General features: G+C 48.8%; 1 protein-coding gene across 1 annotated transcript in view; it reads right to left on the bottom strand.

The window, feature by feature from the left end:
- HPCAL1 (hippocalcin like 1) overlaps nt 1-22549 on the bottom strand; it is a 53522-nt gene that overhangs the window by 1516 nt on the left and 29457 nt on the right. The window contains exons 2-3 of the mRNA XM_009639807.2: nt 3109-3511; nt 1844-1949 (exon numbers count right to left, since the gene is read on the bottom strand). Coding sequence (XP_009638102.1) covers nt 1844-1949; nt 3109-3486 — 484 coding nt within the window. The 5' untranslated portion in view covers nt 3487-3511. The remainder of the gene's footprint in view (nt 1-1843; nt 1950-3108; nt 3512-22549) is intronic.

Genomic DNA, 22549 nt, shown 5'->3' with positions numbered 1-22549 from the left:
ACCAGAGGAGATAAGCATTGGCTGCATCCCTGACACCATGTCCGGTGATCTCCCATCAAGCTCGTGCTCCCAGCAAAACCTGCCCCCAGCCTCACACAGCACCCCAGGGCCACCAAACTGCTCCGCTTGAGACAGGCCAGACCCACGCACCAACATCCTGCACTTGGCAGCTGCCTGCTGACACTTTTGGCCATGTACCCCCGAAGGGAGGGAGCCACAAGCTCATCACACTGATTTTCACCAGCCCCAGGATGCTCTCAGCCCGCCGTGGGGACGGGGAGAGGACTGAGTGTGGTGGGGCCAGCACCCGCGTCAGGTCCAACAGGGAAGCACGAGCAAACCTTCCTCTTGTAGAAATTACAGAAGCTCAAAAACCCGAGGCAAGCTTCTGTCCTCATTTCTGGCTTTTAAGCTAATGTTCCCAGACCGAGTGTTTTCTTAAGTTTTTATCAGCCTGAAAAAGAGTACTCCTAACTATCAGGACATTTATTAGTCTTCCCCTCTCCTTGCAATACTTAAAAGCAAAGCACAAATCAGAACCTATATGCAACGTCCAACAGTCAGATGGGGAAGAAGAAACCTTTCCAGCCACCAAGAACACATGCGCGTCCCCGTGTGCAGACTTTACTGCTTGGCGCTGCACGGCTTGCGGGGCCAGGATTTTGCTGGCCATGGGATGACTTTATTCCAGCCACAAAGCACAATGTATGGAGGATGTATATAGCAGGTTTCGTGACTACTACTCTGTCGCCCATCTGCACGCATCACTACTGTCTGCAGAACAAAAATACTTTAATCATGTCATTTTAGGGCCCTCCACACGTGAAGTCAGGGGATGAAGTGCTAGTCAAAGGTAAAATACTTGAGAACTTCAGCAAGGCCAGGAATTTGCCCCAGGGGCTGCAGCGGCAAAATGCAGCCAGAAAATCATCTTAAATAAAAACCTTTCTATACATAAGTTCATATTTTTCCAGGTCTCCGTATCTCAGTGCTAGAACCAAATCTTTGCTCCCACTGAGCACATCAGTAGGATACAGCCCCTGATTTCAACACGGGCAGCTGCCACCTTGGCCGCTGCTGGGGTAATTCCCAGGGAAAGCTCCACCTCGACTGGGACGAGAAGAAACACATTGGCAGGCTGATGGGCAGAGGAAATTGCTCAATTTTGCCTATGTTTTTCGAGCCCAAAGGAACGAACTGGCTCAGGTGGAGGGGTCACGATGGGTACGCTGTCAGATAGTTTATCAAGTGGCTCCGTAATTGGCTGGGGAGCTGTTACATCCCCCCGACGCGCACGCTGCAACAGAGAAAACTGCAGGACCGCGTGTGACCATGCATATACGTACGCGTGCCATAAACATGCACAGAAAGTAAGTGTTATGGACTCAAGGGAATTTTTGCTTTCAGGTACTCAACATCATTCCCAACCAGCATTACTGATCACAAGCCCAGGAGTGAGACCCTATCAAGGGCAATGGGAGCAAAACCTTGTGCCTGGTTTGTGCTATGCCCAGAGAAAATAACCCAAAGACACTGGACTCAGGGGAGTTTCAGAGGAGCCTTTGCAGAAGGGTATTTACCCGTGAAATGTTGGGGAAGGACTACTCCCCTCCCATCCCTTCGTCTCCCCAGCAGGAAACATCTTTCCTCCGCTGGCCACTTATTCACCCTATTTGTTACGGATCAGAGATGCTCACTGAGGCCAGGCAGAGACCAGAGGTACCAGTAGGGATGTCCCTGCCCTCTACCCCCTACCCCAAATACCATCATCTGCTTCGACCAGCGCTGGGCTAGAAAACCCGTATTTCTAGAGCCTATGAAGGGGTGCTGGTGGAGATCCTACCATCGTTGTTTGTGTCCATCTGTCTGAAGATCTTGTCTGTTCGCTTCTCGGGAGTGGATTCGTCTTCCGGCATTTTCATTACTGATGAAACCATTTTGTAGATTGCCTGAGTATTAAAAAAAAAAAAAAAAAAAAAAAGAAGAAGAAAAGATATAGGAAAAACACAACCCAAACAATAAAACATCAGGGCTGAGAAAAAGAATTTAAGCCTGTAGCAATAAAAAAAGGCAGCTGACCCTGGCAGGCAGCTGCGGGACTTTATAAACCAAAACAAATAGGAATTTCTGACTGCAGCTTTATTCTTCTTTCCTGTATTCATTCGCACTTCGAAAGAAGCTTCAGCACCGCTGGATCAGTGTAGCTGAAAGCCAGGGTCTGGATTAACGTACGAGCAAGACTACGCTAAAATACAGGAGGCAATGGTGTGTAATTCTCTTTTCTGCAACTGGGCTAAGCCATCGCCTCTTCGGCTGGCTCTCCGCATACGCTCAGTTACATGTATGTATGTGGGGGTGTTGAATGGATTACAGGTGAATGTGAATATGTAGGAATAGGGGTGGTTCTTTGTGGATGGGTGAGGAGATGTATTTTCAGACTTCGAAGAATGCGAATAAAGACAAGACCTCTTTAGGACATCTGCAGTCCTGGCCCTCCTCCTAAAGCGCCCCCACTCAGCCGTGAGGACCACCCGCCGGGGGCTGGCCAGCTGCACCGCGTGCTTCCCAGTGCTTCCCAGTGCCCCTCGCAGTGCACTGGAGGTGCCGCTCAGCTGCAGCGCGGATGGCAGCAGCCCCTGGGCAGGGGCACAGGGGGCTCTGCCCCACATGGCCCCCCCAGTATGGCCCGTGGGCTACGCACCCCCAGCCTTCGGGAGATGAGGACATGCTACATTTCACCCGCAGCTCACGCTGACGCAGACATGAAGTTTCAAATTACTAATTTTGAGATTAATCAGGTCAGTAAAATTTGCATGTAGGGTTTTTTGATCCCATCAACACCCCACTAAGAAATCTCCAGGGAGAGCTGCAAGGTTTTGGCTGCGGGCCAGTTGCACAGCACCCTGTTCGTCTCTCGGGCTCTTTCCTCATTTGCGCTTGTTGGTCCCACCATGGCCCCCAGTGTCCTTTTGGGGACTGTGGGCTCCGGAACCTCCCTGGGGCAGGAGGGACCCAGCTCAGCGCATCCCTCATCTCCAGCTCGAGCGGTCTCAGGGTGAAGAGGTTACAGCAATGTGAATAAAACATAAAACAGAGACAATGCCTCACCTGCACTATTTCTAGCATTTCCCCGCGGCTGATGTACCCGTTGCCGTCCAGGTCGTACATACTAAATGCCCACTTCAGCTTCTGCTCCAGCTTGCCCCGAGAGGTGACGCTCAGGGCGATGATGAATTCCCTAAAGTCAATCGTCCCGTCGCCGTTGGTGTCAAAGGTGCGGAAGACGTGCTCCGCGAACTTCGACGCATCGCCATAAGGGAAAAAATTTGCGTATATTTTTTTGAACTCTTCCACAGTCAAATGGCCCGTCGGGCAATCTTTTAGGAAGCCCTTGTACCACTCCTGCAGCTCGTGGTCTGTGAACTCGGTGTTCTCGCGCAGGTCCTGGAGCACCTCGGGGCGCAGCTTGCTGTTCTGCTTCCCCATCCTCTTCTGGATCCGGGTTCAGCGGCTGCAAAGCGAGAGAGCATCTGCCTGAGCTCCGGCCCCACTCGGCAAAGAGGGGCCAGGGGCAGGCGGAGCCCTGTGGGAAACGCAGACCCTGCCCGGGGAAAGGGGGAAAGAGGAGAAAAAGGATGCTATAAATCGCTAGGAAAATATCTCATTTCATCTGGCCTCTTTTCCTCTCCTCTAGGCTCTCTGTTACTAGAATGCCATGGAAGGACAAGGGAAGGCAGTTTGGGAGGGGCTGTTTGGGAAATATTAACCCTTGTTATTAATCCTTATTATTTGGGAAATAATAATCCTCATTATTTTATTTCTCTGCTACAATCGCAGTCCTCTATCATATGGTGTGCGATGCCCAGGTCTGGGCGCCAGCTCTTGACCCACCCCAACAGGCTGATCCGCTGCGATGACTGAGCGGGAGGGGACCGCAGCGGCAATGGGAAGTAAAATCCATCTACCCAAAAGCGAAAGCGGGGATGAAGCGAGGGGCAGGAAGGGCAGGTGGCTCCATGCCAGCCGCATTCACATCACCCAGGCGCTCTTTGAAACCCTTTGGCTTATGGAGCATCTCCTCCCTCCTCCCGGGACAGCAGCACCAGCGCAAGGGATTTCATCCTTTCCAGCAGATCGCAAGCCTCTGCCTCCCCGGACAAGCAGAGAAAAGGACTTTTTAAAGCAAAATGTATGGCAAAGCAACTCCTTCTGGGCTTATTGGGGTTTATACTTTTATATAAGCTTGTTCAGTAGTTCAATATTCCCCAGTGTGAGCAAAAGGGCATTTCAGCCTCAGGATTTTGTCAGGATTTCAGGAGGGGGCTGGGCTTGTCCCCTCCTTTGACAGTGCCTGTGATGTGCGTGTGAGACTGCCCGGCAACAGCAAAGCTCCTTCAACAAAATAAAGGATGCTCAAGCTGCACTTAGGAAACAACAGAAAAAAAAATACTTTGTTGTATTTTTGGCTTTATCCCTTCACAGCCTTTCATGGCATCCCAGCAGTACCAAACCGAGCTGCCAAGCAAGAGGTTGAGCTGCATCTCCTTCCCCAGACTCAAGAGGTTTATTCACCAGCTTTGCACAAAGTCACATCCAAACCCCTGTGACTGGTCCGGCATAAATGACATTTCTCTGCACAGTCTGTGATGCCCCTGTTAGGCTTGCTCAAAGCCGGTGCAGAAGGCAGGTCAGTAACAGGCCAGCACCGCGCGGCTACTCGGGAACTGCGAGAGCCGAGCAGCAAAGCGTGCACAGAACAGGAAAAAGGTAACGGGGGCTAAGCACTTCCCAGAGAGTAAAAATCCCAGGCATGCATAAGAACCTAAAAAAAAAAAATGTTAAAGGTCAGCAAAAAAAAAAGTTCCCCTACAGCAGAGTAGGTTTTCAACAGCTGAATTTAAGGCTCATTTTATTTGTATTCCACTTAGTCTCTGCGTCACCTCAGCAATGTAAAAAATCCACATCCTGCTCTGTGGCTTAATGCTCAGAGACAAAAAGCAGCCAGCTGCTCATTAGTTCAATGCATCGGGCTTAACGGAAAACTGTGTTATCATTAGCACTTCTGTTTTCTAGAAAAGCTGCCAACATTTCATCTCCAAAGCTTTATTTTTGTCCATCACATTGCAGAGTTTTCTCTGGTCCCCTGACACACCTCTGCTTGCTCCTGATGTGTGGGGATGCTACAGCTCCCGGTCCCTGCCAGCATCGTCCCTAGGAGAGCACTGGGCTGCCCTCCAGTTAAACCACTAACTCCCAGCTGCTCCTGCTGCCTTTCCATCTTTGAATCTCCCCTGCTCCAGATATCCATCCTTGCAGTGCCGAAGGCAGAAAACACAATATTCTACTCTGCTGCAGTCAATTTGCAGAACACAGTGGCCTGGAGCAAATAATGGCTCGACTGTGGTCCTTTTTTTAAGAACAGAAATTGTAACACTACATTTCTGTCCTTGGGCGAGGAGGTGCCTTTGGGTCCTGTCCTCCAGTGAATCCCCTTGGCTTCATGATGTCTGGTCCAAAAGCAGACCCTGCCCTGCCGGCAGCTGTCTCAGGCTTCCCTGGGAGAGGGGCAGGAGCAGCAGCAAAGCCCGCTTAATGCAGGATCTGGACTTTACACAGAAATAAACTCAGATTTAATCACACACAGGGCTGGGGAATGCATGTAAAATTTCCAACTACTGGCAGTTCAAAGAGGTTTGGAAAGGTCTAATGCCATTTCTCCCTGTCCTTATAATACCTTTATTATTCCTGTTCCCTTAAAAACAGAGGCCCCTAGACAACAGAGTTAAGATGTTAACTTCATTTATTAGATTTCACTACTTCTGCTAGCAATAAGATATATCCTGTATTTGGACAGATGCTCACTTAGTATCAGCTCCAAAAGCTTTACGTTAAAGTAGGCTTTGCATTCAACAAATTACGGGTTATTTCAATCCTTCCTCCTCTTTTACATCTCTTTATATCAGAAAAATAACATGCAATGCTCTGAACACAACCTTTTTGCATATGAGCTTTCTGAAAGGCTTCATAATATGTTCAACCCAAATGTAACCCTGCAGTTGTTGTAACCAATTTGTTATGAATAATTAAATAACCAACATTAACATTAATTTGTTAAAGCCCATCTAAAAAAAAAAAAACAACAAACCAAACAGCTTTGATGTGCAGGTAGCTCCTCCAAAATGAAATGCCTAAATATCTCATTAATCACGACAGCAACCCCTGCTGCTGGCATCCAGCTGACATTTCATTCGATTGCTATAAAATGCTTTCATCAAATCACTTTCCAGAGGCTCAGCAGCTGATTTAGCCACAAGACCACTTGGAGGACGGCTGCTAATGGAAATCATAGGGAGCAGGTCTGGGATGCTTGGGTCAGTCTTGTGATTCGGGCTGTGGGTTGTTTTTGGTTTTTTTTTTTAACAAGCCCGCACCAGCCAAATCACTCACCGCAGTGGCTGTACAAGGCAAGGGAGGAGAGACATCACAGAATCACAGGGGTTGGAAGGGACCTCGGGATATCATCCAGTCCAACCCCCTGCTAAAGCAGGGTCACCTAGAGCAGGTTGCACAGGACATCATCCAGGCGGGCTTTGAATATCTCCAGAGAAGGAGACTCCACAAACCCCCTGGGCAGCCTGTTCCAGTGCTCTGTCACCCTCAAAGTAAAGAAGTTCTTCCTCATGTTCAACTGAAATCTCTTCTGCTTCAGTTTGTGCCCATTGCCCCTTGTCCTGTCACTGGGCACCACTGAGAAGAGTCTGGCTCCATCCTCGTGACATCCACCCTTAAGGTATTTGTATTTATGAGATCCCCTCTCAGTCTTCTCTTCTTCAGGCTAAACAAGCCCAGCTCCCTCAGCCTTTCCTCACAGGGGAGATGCTCCAGTCCCCTCATCATCTTTGTCGCCTTCCTCTGGACTCTCTCTAGGAGGTCCTCATCCTTCTTGAACTGGACACAGTACTCCAGGTGCAGAGTAGAGGGGGAGGATAACCTCCCTTGACCTCCTGGCCACACTCCTCTTGATGCACCCCAGGATGCCATTGGCCTTCTTGGCAACAAGGGCACACTGCTGGCTCATGGTGAGCTTGTCGTCCACCAGGACTCCCAGTTCCCTCTTGGCAGAGCTGCTTTCCAGCAGGTCAGCCCCCAGCCTGTACTGGTGCATGGGGTTCAACCTCCCCAGGTGCAGCACCCAACCCTTGCCCTTGTTGAACTTCATCATGTTCCTCTCCGCCCAACTCTCCCGCATGTCCAGGTCCCGCTGAATGGCAGTGCAGCCTTCTGGCGTGTCAGCCACTCCTCGCAGCTTTGATGAGTCCCCCCCATCCTTGCACCCAGCGTTGCCCTGGGCAGTCAGCAGAGACCTAACTCCAACACAGCCTGCTTGTCCCTCATTTCCCACCACGCCAGGGTGAAATCCAGGGAAGCGATGCCACACACATTGCAGCAAGGTCCCATCCCTGCATAGCTCAACGAGCAAAAGCCCTCAGAGCATCTGGCACTACCATGGCAGTAACAAAAATAATCCCAGGAATGTTTTTTGCCCTTGAGGTAAACAGACAAGGAAAAGCCTGGAAGTATAACTGCAGAGCAGTAGACTTCACAGGTATATCGTTGCTCATGAAAGCGATGCTCAGTCATGCAAGGCTCAAACAGGAGGAAACGCAGATGCATTTTTGTTCCAGTTTCACACCAAAAATTATGTGGTGTTGCTGCCTGCCTGTAATAAGCTACATCCAGCCAGGCCAGAAACCCGAGATTCCTACCTGAATAGATCCTCTGCCCTTCTAGACCCACCAAAAAACCCCAATAATGCCATAGCAAAAGCCTAGCAATGAGAGAAAGGGTCTTCTACTGAGGCCCAGACGCACACCAGTTACGCAGCCCTGCAGTGAGTAACTGTGCCTACCTCTGAAACAGCTGAAGTAGCAATTCTGTGTTTTTACCAATAGATGGACCGGTTGTCAGCATCCACGCACTGAAGTATTTACATACTCGTAACAGAGCTCAGTGCATCCTACTCTTGCATGAACTCTCCGTCAACCACCGGTTCCTGCGGGTAGAAGCCTCCTCCAAGCACGTAACCCAGAAAGCTGGAGAGTGACCCGGCTTTCTCGCTGCAAACCTTCTGAAGGCAAAACCACCTCGAACTGAACTCCTGATGGGATCCTCTTAGGGCATCAGTTACTGCTGCAAAAGGAGGAATGAATCCTTAGAGATGCACTTCCTAGTGCAAACCCCCTTGGATACTGATTTAGTGTTAATAAAAAGAGGAAAATTGATGAAATGCCTGCCTGCAGGACAGAGGTGCTCTCCAGCAGAGAAAGACGGTGCACAGAGAAATAGAATAAATGCTCTTCATACTATCTGAGCTATCTGCTTTGCAGGGGGAAATCTAATACCATTTCTTTTGCAGTACTCACTTACAAAACAGAACAAGCGTGTCTGAGATCTGTTACGATCCTGAAGCTGTAGCACAGTGCCTCTGGGACTGCAGGAGCCCAAACCAAACCAACAGCATATGCCAGGCAGCAAACACTGCTCTAAGTTGGTCTGAAATCCAAGAACCATTCCCGCAGGGGTGGAAAAGTTTTTTATTAAAATACCTAAAGTGTCAGATCCGCCACTGATAACTTCTGCCTTGGGGTGCAGAAGAAGAGACAAAAGGATTTAGCCCACAGGGATCCTGTGAGCATCATGTTAAGAAAGGGTTTGCTTGGAAACGCTATTTTACAGTGATGGTGGTCAAACACTGGCATAGGTTACCCGGAGAAACTGTGAAGTCTCCACCCTTGGAGATACTGAAAACTGGACGTGGTCCTGGGCAATCTGCTCTAGGTCACCCTGCTTGAGCACAAGGGGTGGACTGGATGATTTCAGGAGGTCCCAGCCAACCTCAACCATTCTGTGAAATAGCCTCAATGTCATTTTTCCTATGGCCAGGTGAAGATGAGAGCCATGAGCTCCCCTGGGGCAATTCAGCAACCATGGTGCCCTGTTCTGAGGCTGTATTTTTTAAAGTTTGATCCTTGTATTAAAAAAAAAACCAAACAAAGAACCCACGGAAAAACACAGGTAGTCCAAATGAAAGCCTCAGTCACTAAGATATCTGTCACTAAGATACTAAAGATATCTGTGCTGCCACACTTCAGGAACACACCCTCGGGAAAAAATGTTTTGGGCTCTGGCAGCACCAGCGCTCACCAGCTCAGTCAACGCCCAGATGTATTTAAGAAGAGTCCAGCTCCTGTGAGCCAAGCTGCAAGAGGGAGAGGGGCACCCCAGCTTAGCAACAAATGCCTAGCACTAAGAAAAAGATCACGTAGCAAACAAGCTGCAAAACGGGATTATAACAACATCCTTCGGACCATGCTTTGCCCAGGGCTGGTCAATGGGTCTGCTCGGAACCGGGAGGGGAAACGTGCAATTACACGGGCCTGGGACACATAATGAACTCTGGAGTAAAGAGCAGATTTTGTTCCATGTTTCAATGCCAGTATCCTAAGCAACGAGCATTGCAATAGAGAAGGCACAGGATATACAAATAGGTTGCCATAGCTATCTGGTCCTGCCTGGTTAAACTCATGTGAACTTCTTTCCTGCCCTGGGGCAAGAGCAGCGCCGAGGCTCGCACCCCAGCGGCCGCAGCACCCGCCTCGTCCTCCCAAGCTGCAGACTCGGGGTCAGAAGTAACAGCTTCTGACAAAGTTTGAGGCGCGACAAGGAACATCTTTGCCTCTTGAAAAGATAATAATGGAAGCAGCGAGGCAAAAGAGAAACCTCAGTCAATAATGCCACCAAAAATTCAAACCCTGCAGAAAGGTTTGAGAAGGGAAAGGCTGGCGTCAAGAGGAGCCCAAGTGCCTTCCTCTGCTGCCTTCGGGGAAACAGAAACAAAACCTGACAAGCGAAGAACAAGACCATACTAAACAAATAAATGGGCTTTTTAAATTTTTCACTTTCCATGACTAATCACACTTTTATTTAAATAAGTAACATTGCTTACTTGCAACTTATTTTCAAGTTAAATCCTTTTCAGAAGCTTATGAAAAAAAACGTGAGGGAAAGGGAAGGACTACCCCCTGTATCACCCACGTTTTCACTTCCAGAAAACTCAGTAACAATTCAGGTTTGACCGTTGAACGTCCTTCCGAAAGGTGCAGTGAACTGGCAACAGACCTCGAGCCCCCCGACTTTGCAAGTTTATCCATAAACACGTACCCAGGAACCGTGTGGTCTTGAAAACCCGATTCTGCGTCTGGATGAAAACCCATTAATAGATAGCCACCTACCCCCAGCTCGCCAAAGAAAGCTATAATTACAAAGGCTCCAATCGTGCAAAGAGCTATGCGAAAGGAGTGTTTCCAGGCTAGCCCATTAATTTCATGGAGTCAGCTGCAAGGGCTGAAACCTAAGAAATTCATTTATAGGTCCCTGGATTGCTCCTGTCTATTGAAGTCACTTTACTCGGGATGGTATTCCTGATTTACGGGGAAAAATCAATTAGTCTCTGACATCGAGCCTCAATGCATTAACCCGAGAACCATTTGCCGTTCGAGTCATCGGTACGCGGTGCAGAGGCATTTGCAGATGCGAGCGGCAGCATCTTCCCAGCCACTGCAGTTACCGCAACCCGCCGGGCCCCGCCGGTACCCACCGGCACCAACCCGGAGAAGAGAGTTTGCCATCGAGGGCAGGGTTACAAAATCACTGCAAAGAAACAAAAGAACCACAAAACACTCCCAAACATTAACGAATTGCTGCTAATGAGGAAAAAATGAGACCTGCGTTGGGACCAGAGAAGCGGCAGTTCCTCAGGGAGCTCTCCATAACATTCCTGAGCTCAGGGAGGAAAGCTTATTACTGTAAAGGGCAAATATTCCCAATGCAATACGAAAAGCACAGAAACATTTTGAGTAAATTAGGAAATTGGGTTAATTTGGGTGGGAGCAGACCGGGCAGCAATGCAGCTTGCGATTGCAGACAGGAAAAGAGTATCATGAGTGGATTTTCCTTGTCTCCTCCTCCCTTTTATTTTTTTAAACAAAACCAAGGGAGCAGCAGCCAGCCCTATTTTGTCTTCACACACTGCAAAGTTGGCAAAGCTTAAAAAAAAAAGAAAAAAAAATTCCAGTTTGTTTACACGATCTTACAGAGCAAGGAAAACATGTCAGCACAACGTCTCAGCATACAACGTCTTTTTCGGGGAAGGCTGCATCGCATGAGGAAACCCCCACATCATGTTCACTGAAAATACTATTGTGATTTATGATTTTAAAAAAAAGCTCTGTGGGCACAAGCCTGCAGGACAGGGAAAGGTGCCTGATGGGAACGGGGAAACCAGAGGGAACTTTGCAGCCTCACGGTTTACAAAGGGGGGGGGAAGCGATAAAAATCAGCACAGGGCATTACATTTTTATTATAATTAAACCCACAGAATTAGCACAGTTGGGCTGTCTTGTTGTTGGATGTTAGAAGTTTCATATGATACTTTTATTTAATTGAGGGAGGTAAATCGCATCCAGCTTCCCACCTTTTCCCTGCTGGCCATTCCCAGAAAGCCTCCTTAGCACGGCAACTCCAGGCACGGGCACTGCCCGGCAAGGTGGGATGGCTACTCCATGCGGCACCGCATGATGAGCACCCTGCTACCCTGGCAGAGACGCAATACAGCGGTCCCTTCTCCTCTTCTGGTGTGCAAAGCCACCTTCAGAAAGTCCCTAAAACACTGAAGGATTTTCAATGGCACGCTGACTTAAAATCATAGAACCATAGAATGCTTTGGGTTGGAAGGGACCCCTAGAGGTCATCTAGTCCAACCCCCACCTGTAGTGAGCAGGGAGATCTTTAACTCAGTCAGGTTGCTCAGAGCCCCATCCAACCTGGCCTTGAATGTTTCCAGGGATGGGGCCTCCACCACCTCTCTGGGCAACCCGTGCCAGTGTTTCACCACCCTCATCGCAAAGAATTTCTTCCTTATATCCAGTCTCGTTTGCTTACATTAAGGGATGTGCGTGTACTGACTCGAGGGACAAAGATGGGTTGTATTCCCACTTTTTGCATAGCTGTCCTCTCTACAGAATAATTACAGCCCTAGGAGAAAGGAAGCTGGATTAAATTTCAGAAGAATTAGCCAAAACGTGGCGGTATCAAGAGCCAGCCAGCTGCACCTGAGCAAACCCCACAGCATCAGAGCCGTTCATGTGGAGAAGATGGAGAGTTTGGGGACAACGACACGTGCTAAAGAGACAGCGACAGATGATAATCAGCCCTCACTGAACGGCCTCGCTGCTAATGATGCCTAAAGGAAAAAAAACAACAAAAAAACCCCAACAACAAAAAGATAGAGATCTGACACCCTTGCCTTCCCCAGCTGCAGGAACTGTGCTGAGATACGGGGCTTGGGGGAATCAAGGGGATTTCAGGGCAGCTAATTTGAAACAGGGAGGAGAGGAGAACTGGGTTTGTTTTCAAAGAGTAGAAAGAACTCCCCCCTTTTTTTTTAAAAAAAAAGCATTGTTTAGCAGAGGTATGCTTAGGAAAAAGATGCTGAAAAATGTGATTTTGGAGGTACGCCAACCAGCTACCTTTAATAAAAATTCAACCAACATTTATTTAGATGCTTAATTAAAAACACTGACACACTGGGAGGGGAAAAAAAAAAAAAAATCTACCAAAAGAAAAAGACTGTTTGTTACTAACATTTTCATCCACCAAATACACAGCTATTTCTACTACTACCCAATTTTTTGATCCAAAAATCTCAAATCTAATAAAAATACACTCGTTTATTTTATTAATCTAGCTTTCTAAGTGAGCTTTTTTACACAGATCATCCCTTTGAAATAGCACAGAAGTCACTGGTTAACTTTCTTGCAAAAATACACTCCACTAAACCAAAATTATTCTCAAAACACTGTTCTTTCCCCTTCAGTGGCAACCGCTGATGACAGTAACCTAATAGTTTCACACCTTTATTTTCCTGTCTGGTGAATGAAAAAAAGGCTGAAGTTAAAAATCTAAAAGGAAACCTAGAGTTCAACTTTTTTTGTTGCAGAGGTGTAAAAACCCTGTGAAATTAAAACTCTGTAAAATACCTACATGAGAAGAGCATCCCACCAGTAAGGAGGGAACCTGATTCCACTGGATGCAGCAATTCAGGCAGCAGGAGACCCAATCTTCTGCTGGTAGGAATCAGCCCAAGCTCTACGCTACCTGAGGATATTACTCAAGTCTTGGTGCAGGTGACTCTACCACCAGCCTCAAAGGGCTTTTTAAAATTGATTTTTAAAATCAAGGAGCCAGAGGAGCAGAGACTACTATCACATGCAGGAAAGCCACATACCCAGCACACATCTTGGACAACAGCATTGCGTGAGGAAAACGATGCGAGGTTCATGCTCAGGTTGGCATCAGGACAACCACAAGCCTTTGCGCCTTGAGAAGGCGATGCCAAACGCCTCGGATTGAATTATAGCAAAATCTGTGCTGGGATGTGGACACCCATCTAGGGCAAACTCGTGCTGTCCTCCTGGGGTGGCAAGGTCTGCCCACGCTAAGGCACGCCCGGGCTGGTGGCTCCCCACAGGCAGTGTGTGCGAGGGCACACATGGGTGTTTGCCCAATGCAGCATCTCGGTGGTGTGAACTCCAGATCTGATGGTCGCGGGGGATGATGAATGGGGCACTGACATCCCTGTTAGGTGGATCCTGCCCACAAAGTGCCCTTTTCCATACCCACTGCAGAGATGAGAAGGACACCTTTGCTTGATCAGCGGTGATATGACAGACCATCCCTCCAGCCACGCACAATGCTCAGTGATATGCGTAATACCCCCTCTCTCCTCTTACTTTAGTTCCCATAATTAAAAATGGGAAAAGTTCTCCAGAAAAGAGGAGACATTGGATTATTTTGTGACTAGTTCCTGCAAAAGCAGTACAAAAATGGACAATGCCCCTTTGCTGAGCTGTCAGGGACTGCACTTGCTGGGCTCTCCCAGCACCTGAGTCCATGGCAAGTGGTGGCTGATGGAGCAGCACGGGGCGCCAGGACACCTCCAGCCCCAGCCCACTGGCTAAGTAGTTGCAACTTGCATTAATGCTGAACACTCGACAGTATGATTTGCTTTTAAGTGTGTTCACTATAAATGATACAGAAGAGCAATACGACTGTCTAAGAGAAAGGGAGTGCTCCATATCAGAGGAGAGAGCTGAAGACCCCCTGACCCAGACACACGATGACATTTTTAGGGCCACCACGACCAGCCCTTTGAAAACCCTTTCTCTCCTCTGGCATTTCTGCACAGCATTCAACACTTGAATGCAAATCATCTCAGAAGCAAGTCATGCAATCCGCGTTCAAGACATCACTTTTTTCATTAACCTCCACCACGGGGCTCCATCCCCAGCAATATCCACGCCAAATGTGCTTTTTCTGAGCACTGCAGGTGACGGCTGCCTGGAACTGAGTCTCTGTCAGCAGGCTGGGCAAGACAGCAAATGGAAAAATCAAATCACACTGAATTTTGTATTTATATCTGAGTGATGCCAGTAGTGGCCGAACGGGTGTGTTTTCGTCCCTTACTGGGTACGGTAGCAGGAAGGAGATGTGATGGGTTTGAAGAAGGAAGCACCCCAACAGGCGTGGGATGAAGAGAGCTGACCTCCACCTGAGACCACACACAGGGTGCATCCTGTCCCACCACCTCGGTGCCGCACCGGTGAAGGTCTCGACTGGAAAAACAGGAAACGAGTGTCTTCTCTCAGCAGCGATGCTGAAGGGAGAATGGGGGGAGAAGGGGACAAGGGAGAAAACCTACTCCTGATACCACCTTAAGGTCTCTCTTTCAGATGGCACTATCTTCAAGAACGTTGTTTTAGCAAAGGGAAAAAAAAAAACCAAACCAACCAAAAAACCACAACATAATCAGTAAGGTTTTAATATACCAGGCCACAGACACGCAGACTCTTCTGGGTCCAGCCATGCCAGGATGCTGACCTCAGCCACCTTTTGACCTTTTCATTTATTGCTCTGGTCTCTGGAGACTATACATGGTATCAACTACTAGTCAGCTCCACTGCTAACAGGGCTACAGAAAATCCTACTAAACCCAACTTTCACCAACTTCTGCATCTTTCACAAACCAAGTTCCATGCTAGCCCTCAGGCTGTCATTTTTTTTAAATCACCCTTCCCCAAGGATGACATATCAATTTTCCTGGAAATTTTCAGCAATTTTTCTGGACGAGGAGGGGTATCCTGTGTGAGAAACCATGTCAACAAGACCTTTCCGTAAGTGCAACATTTGTGTAACGTCAACACAATAATTTATCATTTATTTTTTCCTCTTGAGAGGAACAGGAAGAAAGTGTTTAAAGGACGCGGCAGTGGTTAAAAGCAGGGCTACACTGGTGGAGGATGGTGCACTAATTGAAAGCTTCTGAAGGGGTGCCTTCTCCTGGGGCGTGCGGACATCATCCTTCAGCACACAAGAGCAAGGCCGCTTCCCTTTGCCTTGAAGCTGCTAACAGCTTTTTGTTGGCAGTAGGTACGTTGAAAAGGGAAGGCCAGCGAACGTACCACCTTCAGGGTCAGGGGAGTCAGCTCCAAAACTGATGTAGATGTTCGGAGTCACACTGGCATCGAGGAAGAGGTTCCTGCCAGAGAAATGTGAAGCTTTATCTGCTCAGCTGAAGGCAGTCCAGACCACGGAAGCACCAGGCAGATGCTCCAGCTGATGCTCTGCCCTGGCCAAGCCTCTCATTCAGCCTCTTTTCTCTCCCCTCTACAAACACTGGCACAATCCTGTTGCTGGACCTTCCTGAGATACACCCAGCACAACAGAAATAGTCCCACATTTCCACCCCATGCTCTGAAGAGAGTAGTCAGTACCTTAAAAGCATTTCAGGCCCTCACATCCTTGTGGTTAACTTTTTTTTTTTTTTTAAGCTTCTTGACCCTCTATCGCAGAGATTATGACTTGTCAGACTTATCTTAAGACCTCCCTTGAGTTTCACAACTCAAATGCAGCAGCAAGCATCTGTTGGGCTCCCAAGGGAAGGTCAACCCGCGTATTTCCTCTCTGCAGCACCAATGTTCCCAACTGCAGGAGGGGTGGGGGGGCAGGGCAGACAGACGGGCATTTATATATCCCATAGCCCAGCCCAGGACAGCGCTCTTTGGCATTTTGGTGCCGAAACCTTCTGTTTTGGAAAAGGAGAGGAGCCACAGCTGAAGATGACCCCATTGAACAATGGCGTGTCGCCCCGGCATGCTGGGTTTTGGAGCGACTCCAAGCAGGGTGGGACTGTAAGGAAGCAGACAAAAGCTTTGGATAGAGATCTACGGGGAGGAAGCACTTCCTACTTCCTATACTCCACGGAAAGGACGAGGGCTTTAAATAACCCTCCTCCCAAGCCCTGCTTTTTTTGCTGCTGGAAGAAAGTCCTATGTGGCTGGGACCTGGCTGAAGGCAGCTGGAGGTCTCCCACGGGATGAGGCCACCCCGCTGGGAAGGGCAAGGCTGGGCTGCCCACAGTCCCACTGCGACCGGCACCATCCAGATGAAAAAAGCCAGTGGAAAGCTCGGGACAGGGTTCTCAGCTCCCCCACCAAAGGTGCAGGGCCAGACTTGCCCCCTGAGAACATCCTTTGCCGAAAAAGGAGAATCAAGCAGCTACATTTACACTTCGCAGTGCCATCTCGACACCACACTGTTTCTCAGCCCCATTTACCTTTTAGCCCTTTCTCGTATGGCCCATAGAATCATAGAATCATTTAGGTTGGAAAAGACCTTTAAGATCAAGTCCAACCATTAACCTAACACTGCCATCCCACCACTAAACCATGTCCCTAAGCACCTCATCTGCCTGGCTTTTAAATACCTCCAGGGGTTGGGACTTGACCACTTCCCTGGGCAGCCTGTTCCAATGCTTGACAACCCTTTTCATGAAGACATTTTTCCTAATGTCCAACCTAAACCTGCCCTTGTGCAACTTCAGACCATCTCCTCTCATCCTATTGCTTGTTACCAGGGAGAAGACACCAACACCCACCTTGCTACACCCTCCTGTCAGGCAGTTGTAGAGGGCAATCAGGTCTTCCCTCAGCCTCCTCTTCTGCAGACTGAACACTCCCAGTTCCCTCAGCTGCTCCTCATAAAACCTGTGCTCCAGATCCCTCACCAGCTTTGTTGCTCTCCTCTGGACATGTTCCAGCAATGCAACATCTTTCCTGAAGTGAGGGGCCCAAAACTGAACACGACATCCCCTTTATTCTGATGGATGGAGATGCTCAACCTGCTCCATCCATCCCTCCCAGCTCCCTCCCTCCCTACCTCTGCAGCCATATTGGACCTTCCCCCCTTGCCTCCCTCCTGCCTCTCACATGGTCCCACATGTAGACCATGACCATTGGAGCCAGGCCAACCTGTAGGTTGGGCAACAGTACTGATAAGCAAATAACTGGCATTGATCAAAAAAACCCCCCTCCTAATGAATACCAATGGAATATTTTCTTTGCTTGGATGTGACAGAATCAGACCCTAAATACAGTAACGCATATTTGCATACCACCCAGATCTTCCCTCTGCACAGTACCGCATCAGTTATCTGTCCATTTTAATGTACATATTCGGTTGTCACGCCTCTCGCCTGCCCTGTTCTCTGCCCTGAGCATCAGCCCACGGGAGGAAGCCTCTTCGTGGTTTTTCAAACCATCCTTAGCGTGCTGGAGCACTCACCGCCTATTAACCCAACAGAAGAAGACTTGTGCTGTGCCAAAGTTGCTTAAATCTACATATCTCAGATATTTTCAATGGTCTGGAAGATTTAATAATGGAAAATAAGGGAGAGAAGGAAGGAAAACACAGGTTTGTAAAATATCAGGATAGACAGATTAAGCAGCAATGTGGCAAAAATACAGTCCAAATTATATTCTTAAAACAAAAATGAAGATATGGGCAGAAAGAACAGAGTTGTGCACACATTTCCGCTATGGTCTCTGGTAAGAAATGGCATTGCTTTGAAATGGGATTAAATAAACAAACTTCACCTTCCTGGAGGGAAAAATCAGTTCGTGAATGGCTTTGCACGAAGCAATTACCCACCAGTTTGGAACAGACGTCTGTGGTTGTGACCTGCCGAGATAGCCATCGGAATTGTGTTTGGTCCAAAACTAGGAGAGATAAAGTTATCAACTCCTCCCCAGGTTTACAAGGGAGTAGAAGAATCAAAATTATTTCTCACAGCAATTATTTGCCAGGTTCTGGGTTCACTGGAGAGCAAAATGCGCTCAGTGCACGTCCCGTTGTTACAGAGCTCCCGGGTTATCTCTGCTAATTCCTATTACGACGTTACAGTGAGCACTCAGCTGAGAGGGCAGCTCTGCTGGGCTGAAACCAGACAAAGTGCAGTAACAAACAGGCCGTGGCGACACTGAATTCGCAGCCAGGGACGAGAGGGGCAGACCTGCTGAGCACCAGCACATCCACCACGGGCATGCACCGAGGCGAAGACGCTGAGTGCCACCGCTCCTGCAAATTCAGTTCATCTATCATGGGTTATTTCTCTTTTTTTCTTGTTGCTTCCGAACAGTCTCCATGTTCACTAAGTTTCCATTACCCAGCTCAGTCCTAATGGCTTCCATACAGAGCTATGCCAGGGTGGATGTATCTCAATATACTCGCACTTTAATGCAGTCAATACTCATTATTTTCAATATTCCTAAAGATGAGCTGCTCCTCTTGGAAATATGGTCATGCTAAGGCCCTTGAAGCATCACACAGATGCGAGTTTGGATGTGTAGGTGAGCGTTAGGGGAGCTCACGCCCAGCAAGAGCTCGTCTGTCACACTGGGGTACCAGTGGCACTGGAAAGCCCTGGCTGTCCCCCTGCTTCTTGCTGAGCCACAATGGCCACTTGTGCATAAACCCAGGCAAGCTTCACCCTTCCTCATATAACCAACAAGACCAAACTAATGGTGCTGGCAATTCCCCTCATGCTGCTGAGCTAACGGTGGGGATTCAACAGGGGAAAGGACCATCCAGGTCACCAGGTTTGGCCAGGGTATGGCAGGTGTAGCATTGCTCATTGACTTTCTTCTTGAGCTTCATCCCAAAAGCCAGCCAGGTTTTGCTCCTGTCACCCCACTCACGAGCCTGATTCCTCTAACAGCTTAAAATCGTCTTCTAACTCCCAGCTCAAACATGTTCAGTGCCGGTTACAGCAGTTGCTCTGGTCCCAAGATAATCTTCTGCAGATCTTCCCTTCTGCTACACACAGGTATGGAGAGCCACCACTCTCACATCAGCCTTGGCTCTCCTGGCTTTGCCGAGCGGGGTCTTCTCGATCCCTCTCCGGCACACATCTTCCTTTCCCCATGTTGTAGAAATCCTGCTCTGCACTTAGTGCGGCGACAGCCTCCTGACTTCTGGCCACTGGGACTGCTCTGTGCCGCTTTGGACGAGGTCTCGCCCATGCCTGCTCGGTGACCGAGTTTACTTATCTGCACTGGGAACACATCCAAGAAGGGGATTTGTCTTTTCACCTTAGTGCTTTGGGTCAACCTGTGTTCAGTTCTGCCCGGGCTCTTCTCCACATTTCCGGATGAGCAGCTTCTCCCCCTTTCAGAGGTGGACTCCCCCTGCATTTCTTGCCTTTTCTGTGACTTCCACCTCCAAGGTTAAAACCACATCCTGATCTTCTTTCACATTAACGACAAACGCCAGCATTGTGGCATCAGATACCCGATCTGCACACTCCCAAACATGGAGCTTCAAAACCCAGCCGCTGGTAACGTCTGATGGAAGAGATGTGAAGCTCGGTGGAAAAACAACATTAAGAAATAAGTGTTCCAACACGTTTCTGGAACATGTCCACATGTACAACCCAGCGGTGCACATCACACAAGGGTTTTCCACTTTCCTCTACAGCTCTAAGTGTCGGGCAGCTGAGGATGAGCACTTCTACCGCCCAGCCAGTGGGAGAGGAGGGAATATGGGCGTATTTGCTTTACAAACAAAACAGCAGGCTCCTACAAACCCAACCAAACAAACAAATCTAACCACAGCCTTAACTAGGGGGGACCACAATCACTCTCTATTTGCTATTCAATACGATCTGTGTACCAGAAAACATGTTCAGCAAGTGCAGCTTCTCACACACATATGTTTGTGTTTCATCCATAACAAGGTTTTTTTCCTCCTAAAGGGGGAGATTCAGATCTGGCACATCAGAGGAACAGCTGTAACAAACAAAAAGGCCATTGGGCTGTTTGCTCTGAAAAAAAAAGTAATAATAAAATCCCCATTTACCAGAGCAGTGAAAAAGGTGACCAAAAATAACCCTGAATGCTACAAGCAGGTTGCAGCCCCCTCGGAGCATGAGGAGCCTCGGGATCTGCTGTACGAGCAGGGGAAACTCTTCAGCAGACACGAGTTCATGGACGCTTACGGACACACGGTACTCAATGAGATTTGCCACTGGGAACAGCACTCTTTTTTTTTTTTTTTTTAATTTTCCACATCAAGAGAAGTGTGCCCTTTGCTGCCTTCCCCCCCGGGCAGGACCGCGGCGGTCTGGCACAGCTCCCCTGGCTCCCAGCAGCGTTGGCACCAGAGCAGCACGGCAGGACGCCCTGCAAACCAGAACGGCCCCCTGGACTGGGCCGCTGTGCAAGCACACGGATGGGGAGGAACCGCACAAAAATCCCGCAAGTTTGATCGTTTGCCAAAACTTTGGTCTACGCAGTAACAGTGTTTGGATTACGTTGGGGCACGCAGGGAGCTTTGGTCAGGCACAAGCCTGCTCAGCCGGGCGCTTGCTCTGATGGCCCATCACGCCTGACACACGAGTCGTGAAAAAGCTTCAAACCCCTACATGTCTTAGCACGCTACTGAATAAAACTGGTGCATGCATAAATCTCCCAGATCTACTTTTCCTATAAGAAGTGAGTGTTTCTGGACTGAAACTGCTCTTTCTGGCAGGGAGGGGAGCTGCGGCAGCATGTTTCTCCAGGCTGTACCACAAAGCCACGGGGGCTGCCAGGAGCACCGCAGGCAGGGCTTATAGGGCTCCTCAACAACACAGCATCACTCTTTACCCGCAAATAACCCCACAAAAACACATACAATTTCTTGATGCCACCACTGCAGCCAGTGTTTCCCAGCCTGCAGCTTTCCCAGAGAAAAGCACGCTCCAGCCAGCACTACATTTAACACGAGTAGCCTGGTTTCATGCGTCTGTACAAGCGGTGGGAGCTACTGTTTCTTTGCTAAGAGCACATCCGAGGCTGGTACACGTCAAAACTTAATCAGTGTAAGTCCACTGCTCCAGCTCCGAGATGGGGATTGCATCTGCTGGTGGCCGCCCCAGCCCAAAAGCGGGATGCTGGAGGGCTCCCGCTGCGATGCAGAGAAGTGGCAGCTGAGATCTGGCCTCCACCGTGCCAGGCACCACATACGGGGCTAAAAAGAGCCTGTCGCTGTGCCAAAAAGCAGTCAATTTAAGTACAAAAGGCAGCTGACGGGACTTCCCTGCTTTGCCAAGCAGCCGGCTGGGGAAACACATCTTGCCACAGCAAACATCACCCCGCATTGACAAAGTGCAGGGTCCTTTCATATCCCTCCTGGGCAGGTCCAAGGACAGGGGCTGGGGATAAAGAGGAACTGCCTGATAAATGGCAACGCTTGGCAAGCCTAAAAAAAAAAAAAAAAATCTGCTTCCTCTCCTTCAAAAGGTTACAGACCTCTTTCCTACTGTTGTCTCCCAGCCCATAAAATATCATTAAATTTACCCTGACTGAAAATATTAGATGCCTCACATCTTAAATTTGGAGAACATTTTTTCCACTCAGGCACAGGAATTTTGCTTACCTTCATCAAGCAGCAGTGCTAACAGTTGTTCAAGTACAGTATAAATATCAGCTAAGAAACATCACAGCCTTTGCCAGTAAAAAAATGCAGATTTTGGCAGCAGCTCTCACAGGAATAATCACCGATTCACAGAATGGTTTGGGTTGGAAGGAACCTTTAAAGATCATCTAGTCCAATGCCCCTGCAATGAGCGGGGACATCTTCCACTAGATGCTCAGAGCCACATCCAGCATGGCCTTAAACACTTCCAGGGATGGGGCAACCACAACCCCCCTGGGCAACCTGGTCCAGTGTCTCACCACCCTCATCGTAAAGAACATCTTACTTATGCCCAATCTAAACCTACCCTCTTTCAGTCTAAAACCGTCATCCCTTGTCCTGTCACTACGGGCCCTGGTAAAAAGTCCTTCTCCATCTTTTCTGTAAGCCCCCTTTAAGGCTGCAGTAAGGTCTCCCTTCTCTTCTCCAGGCTGAACACCCCCAACCTTCTCAGCCTTTCCTCATAGGAGAGGTGTTCCGTCCCTCCGATAATTTTCATGGCCCTCCTCTGGACCTGCTCCAACAGGTCCATGTCCTTCTAGTGCTGGGGACCCCAGAGCTGGACACAGGACTCCAGCACAGAGGGGGAGAATCCCCTCCCTCGACCTGCCGGCCACGCTGCTTCTTGCGCCGCCCAGGG

This window comes from Egretta garzetta, unplaced genomic scaffold, assembly GCF_000687185.1.
Source record: "Egretta garzetta isolate BGI_Z169 unplaced genomic scaffold, ASM68718v1 scaffold15, whole genome shotgun sequence".
NCBI classification, from domain to species: domain Eukaryota; kingdom Metazoa; phylum Chordata; class Aves; order Pelecaniformes; family Ardeidae; genus Egretta; species Egretta garzetta.
Note: the sequence above shows the minus strand (reverse complement) of the source record. Positions and strands in the feature narration are given on the sequence as shown.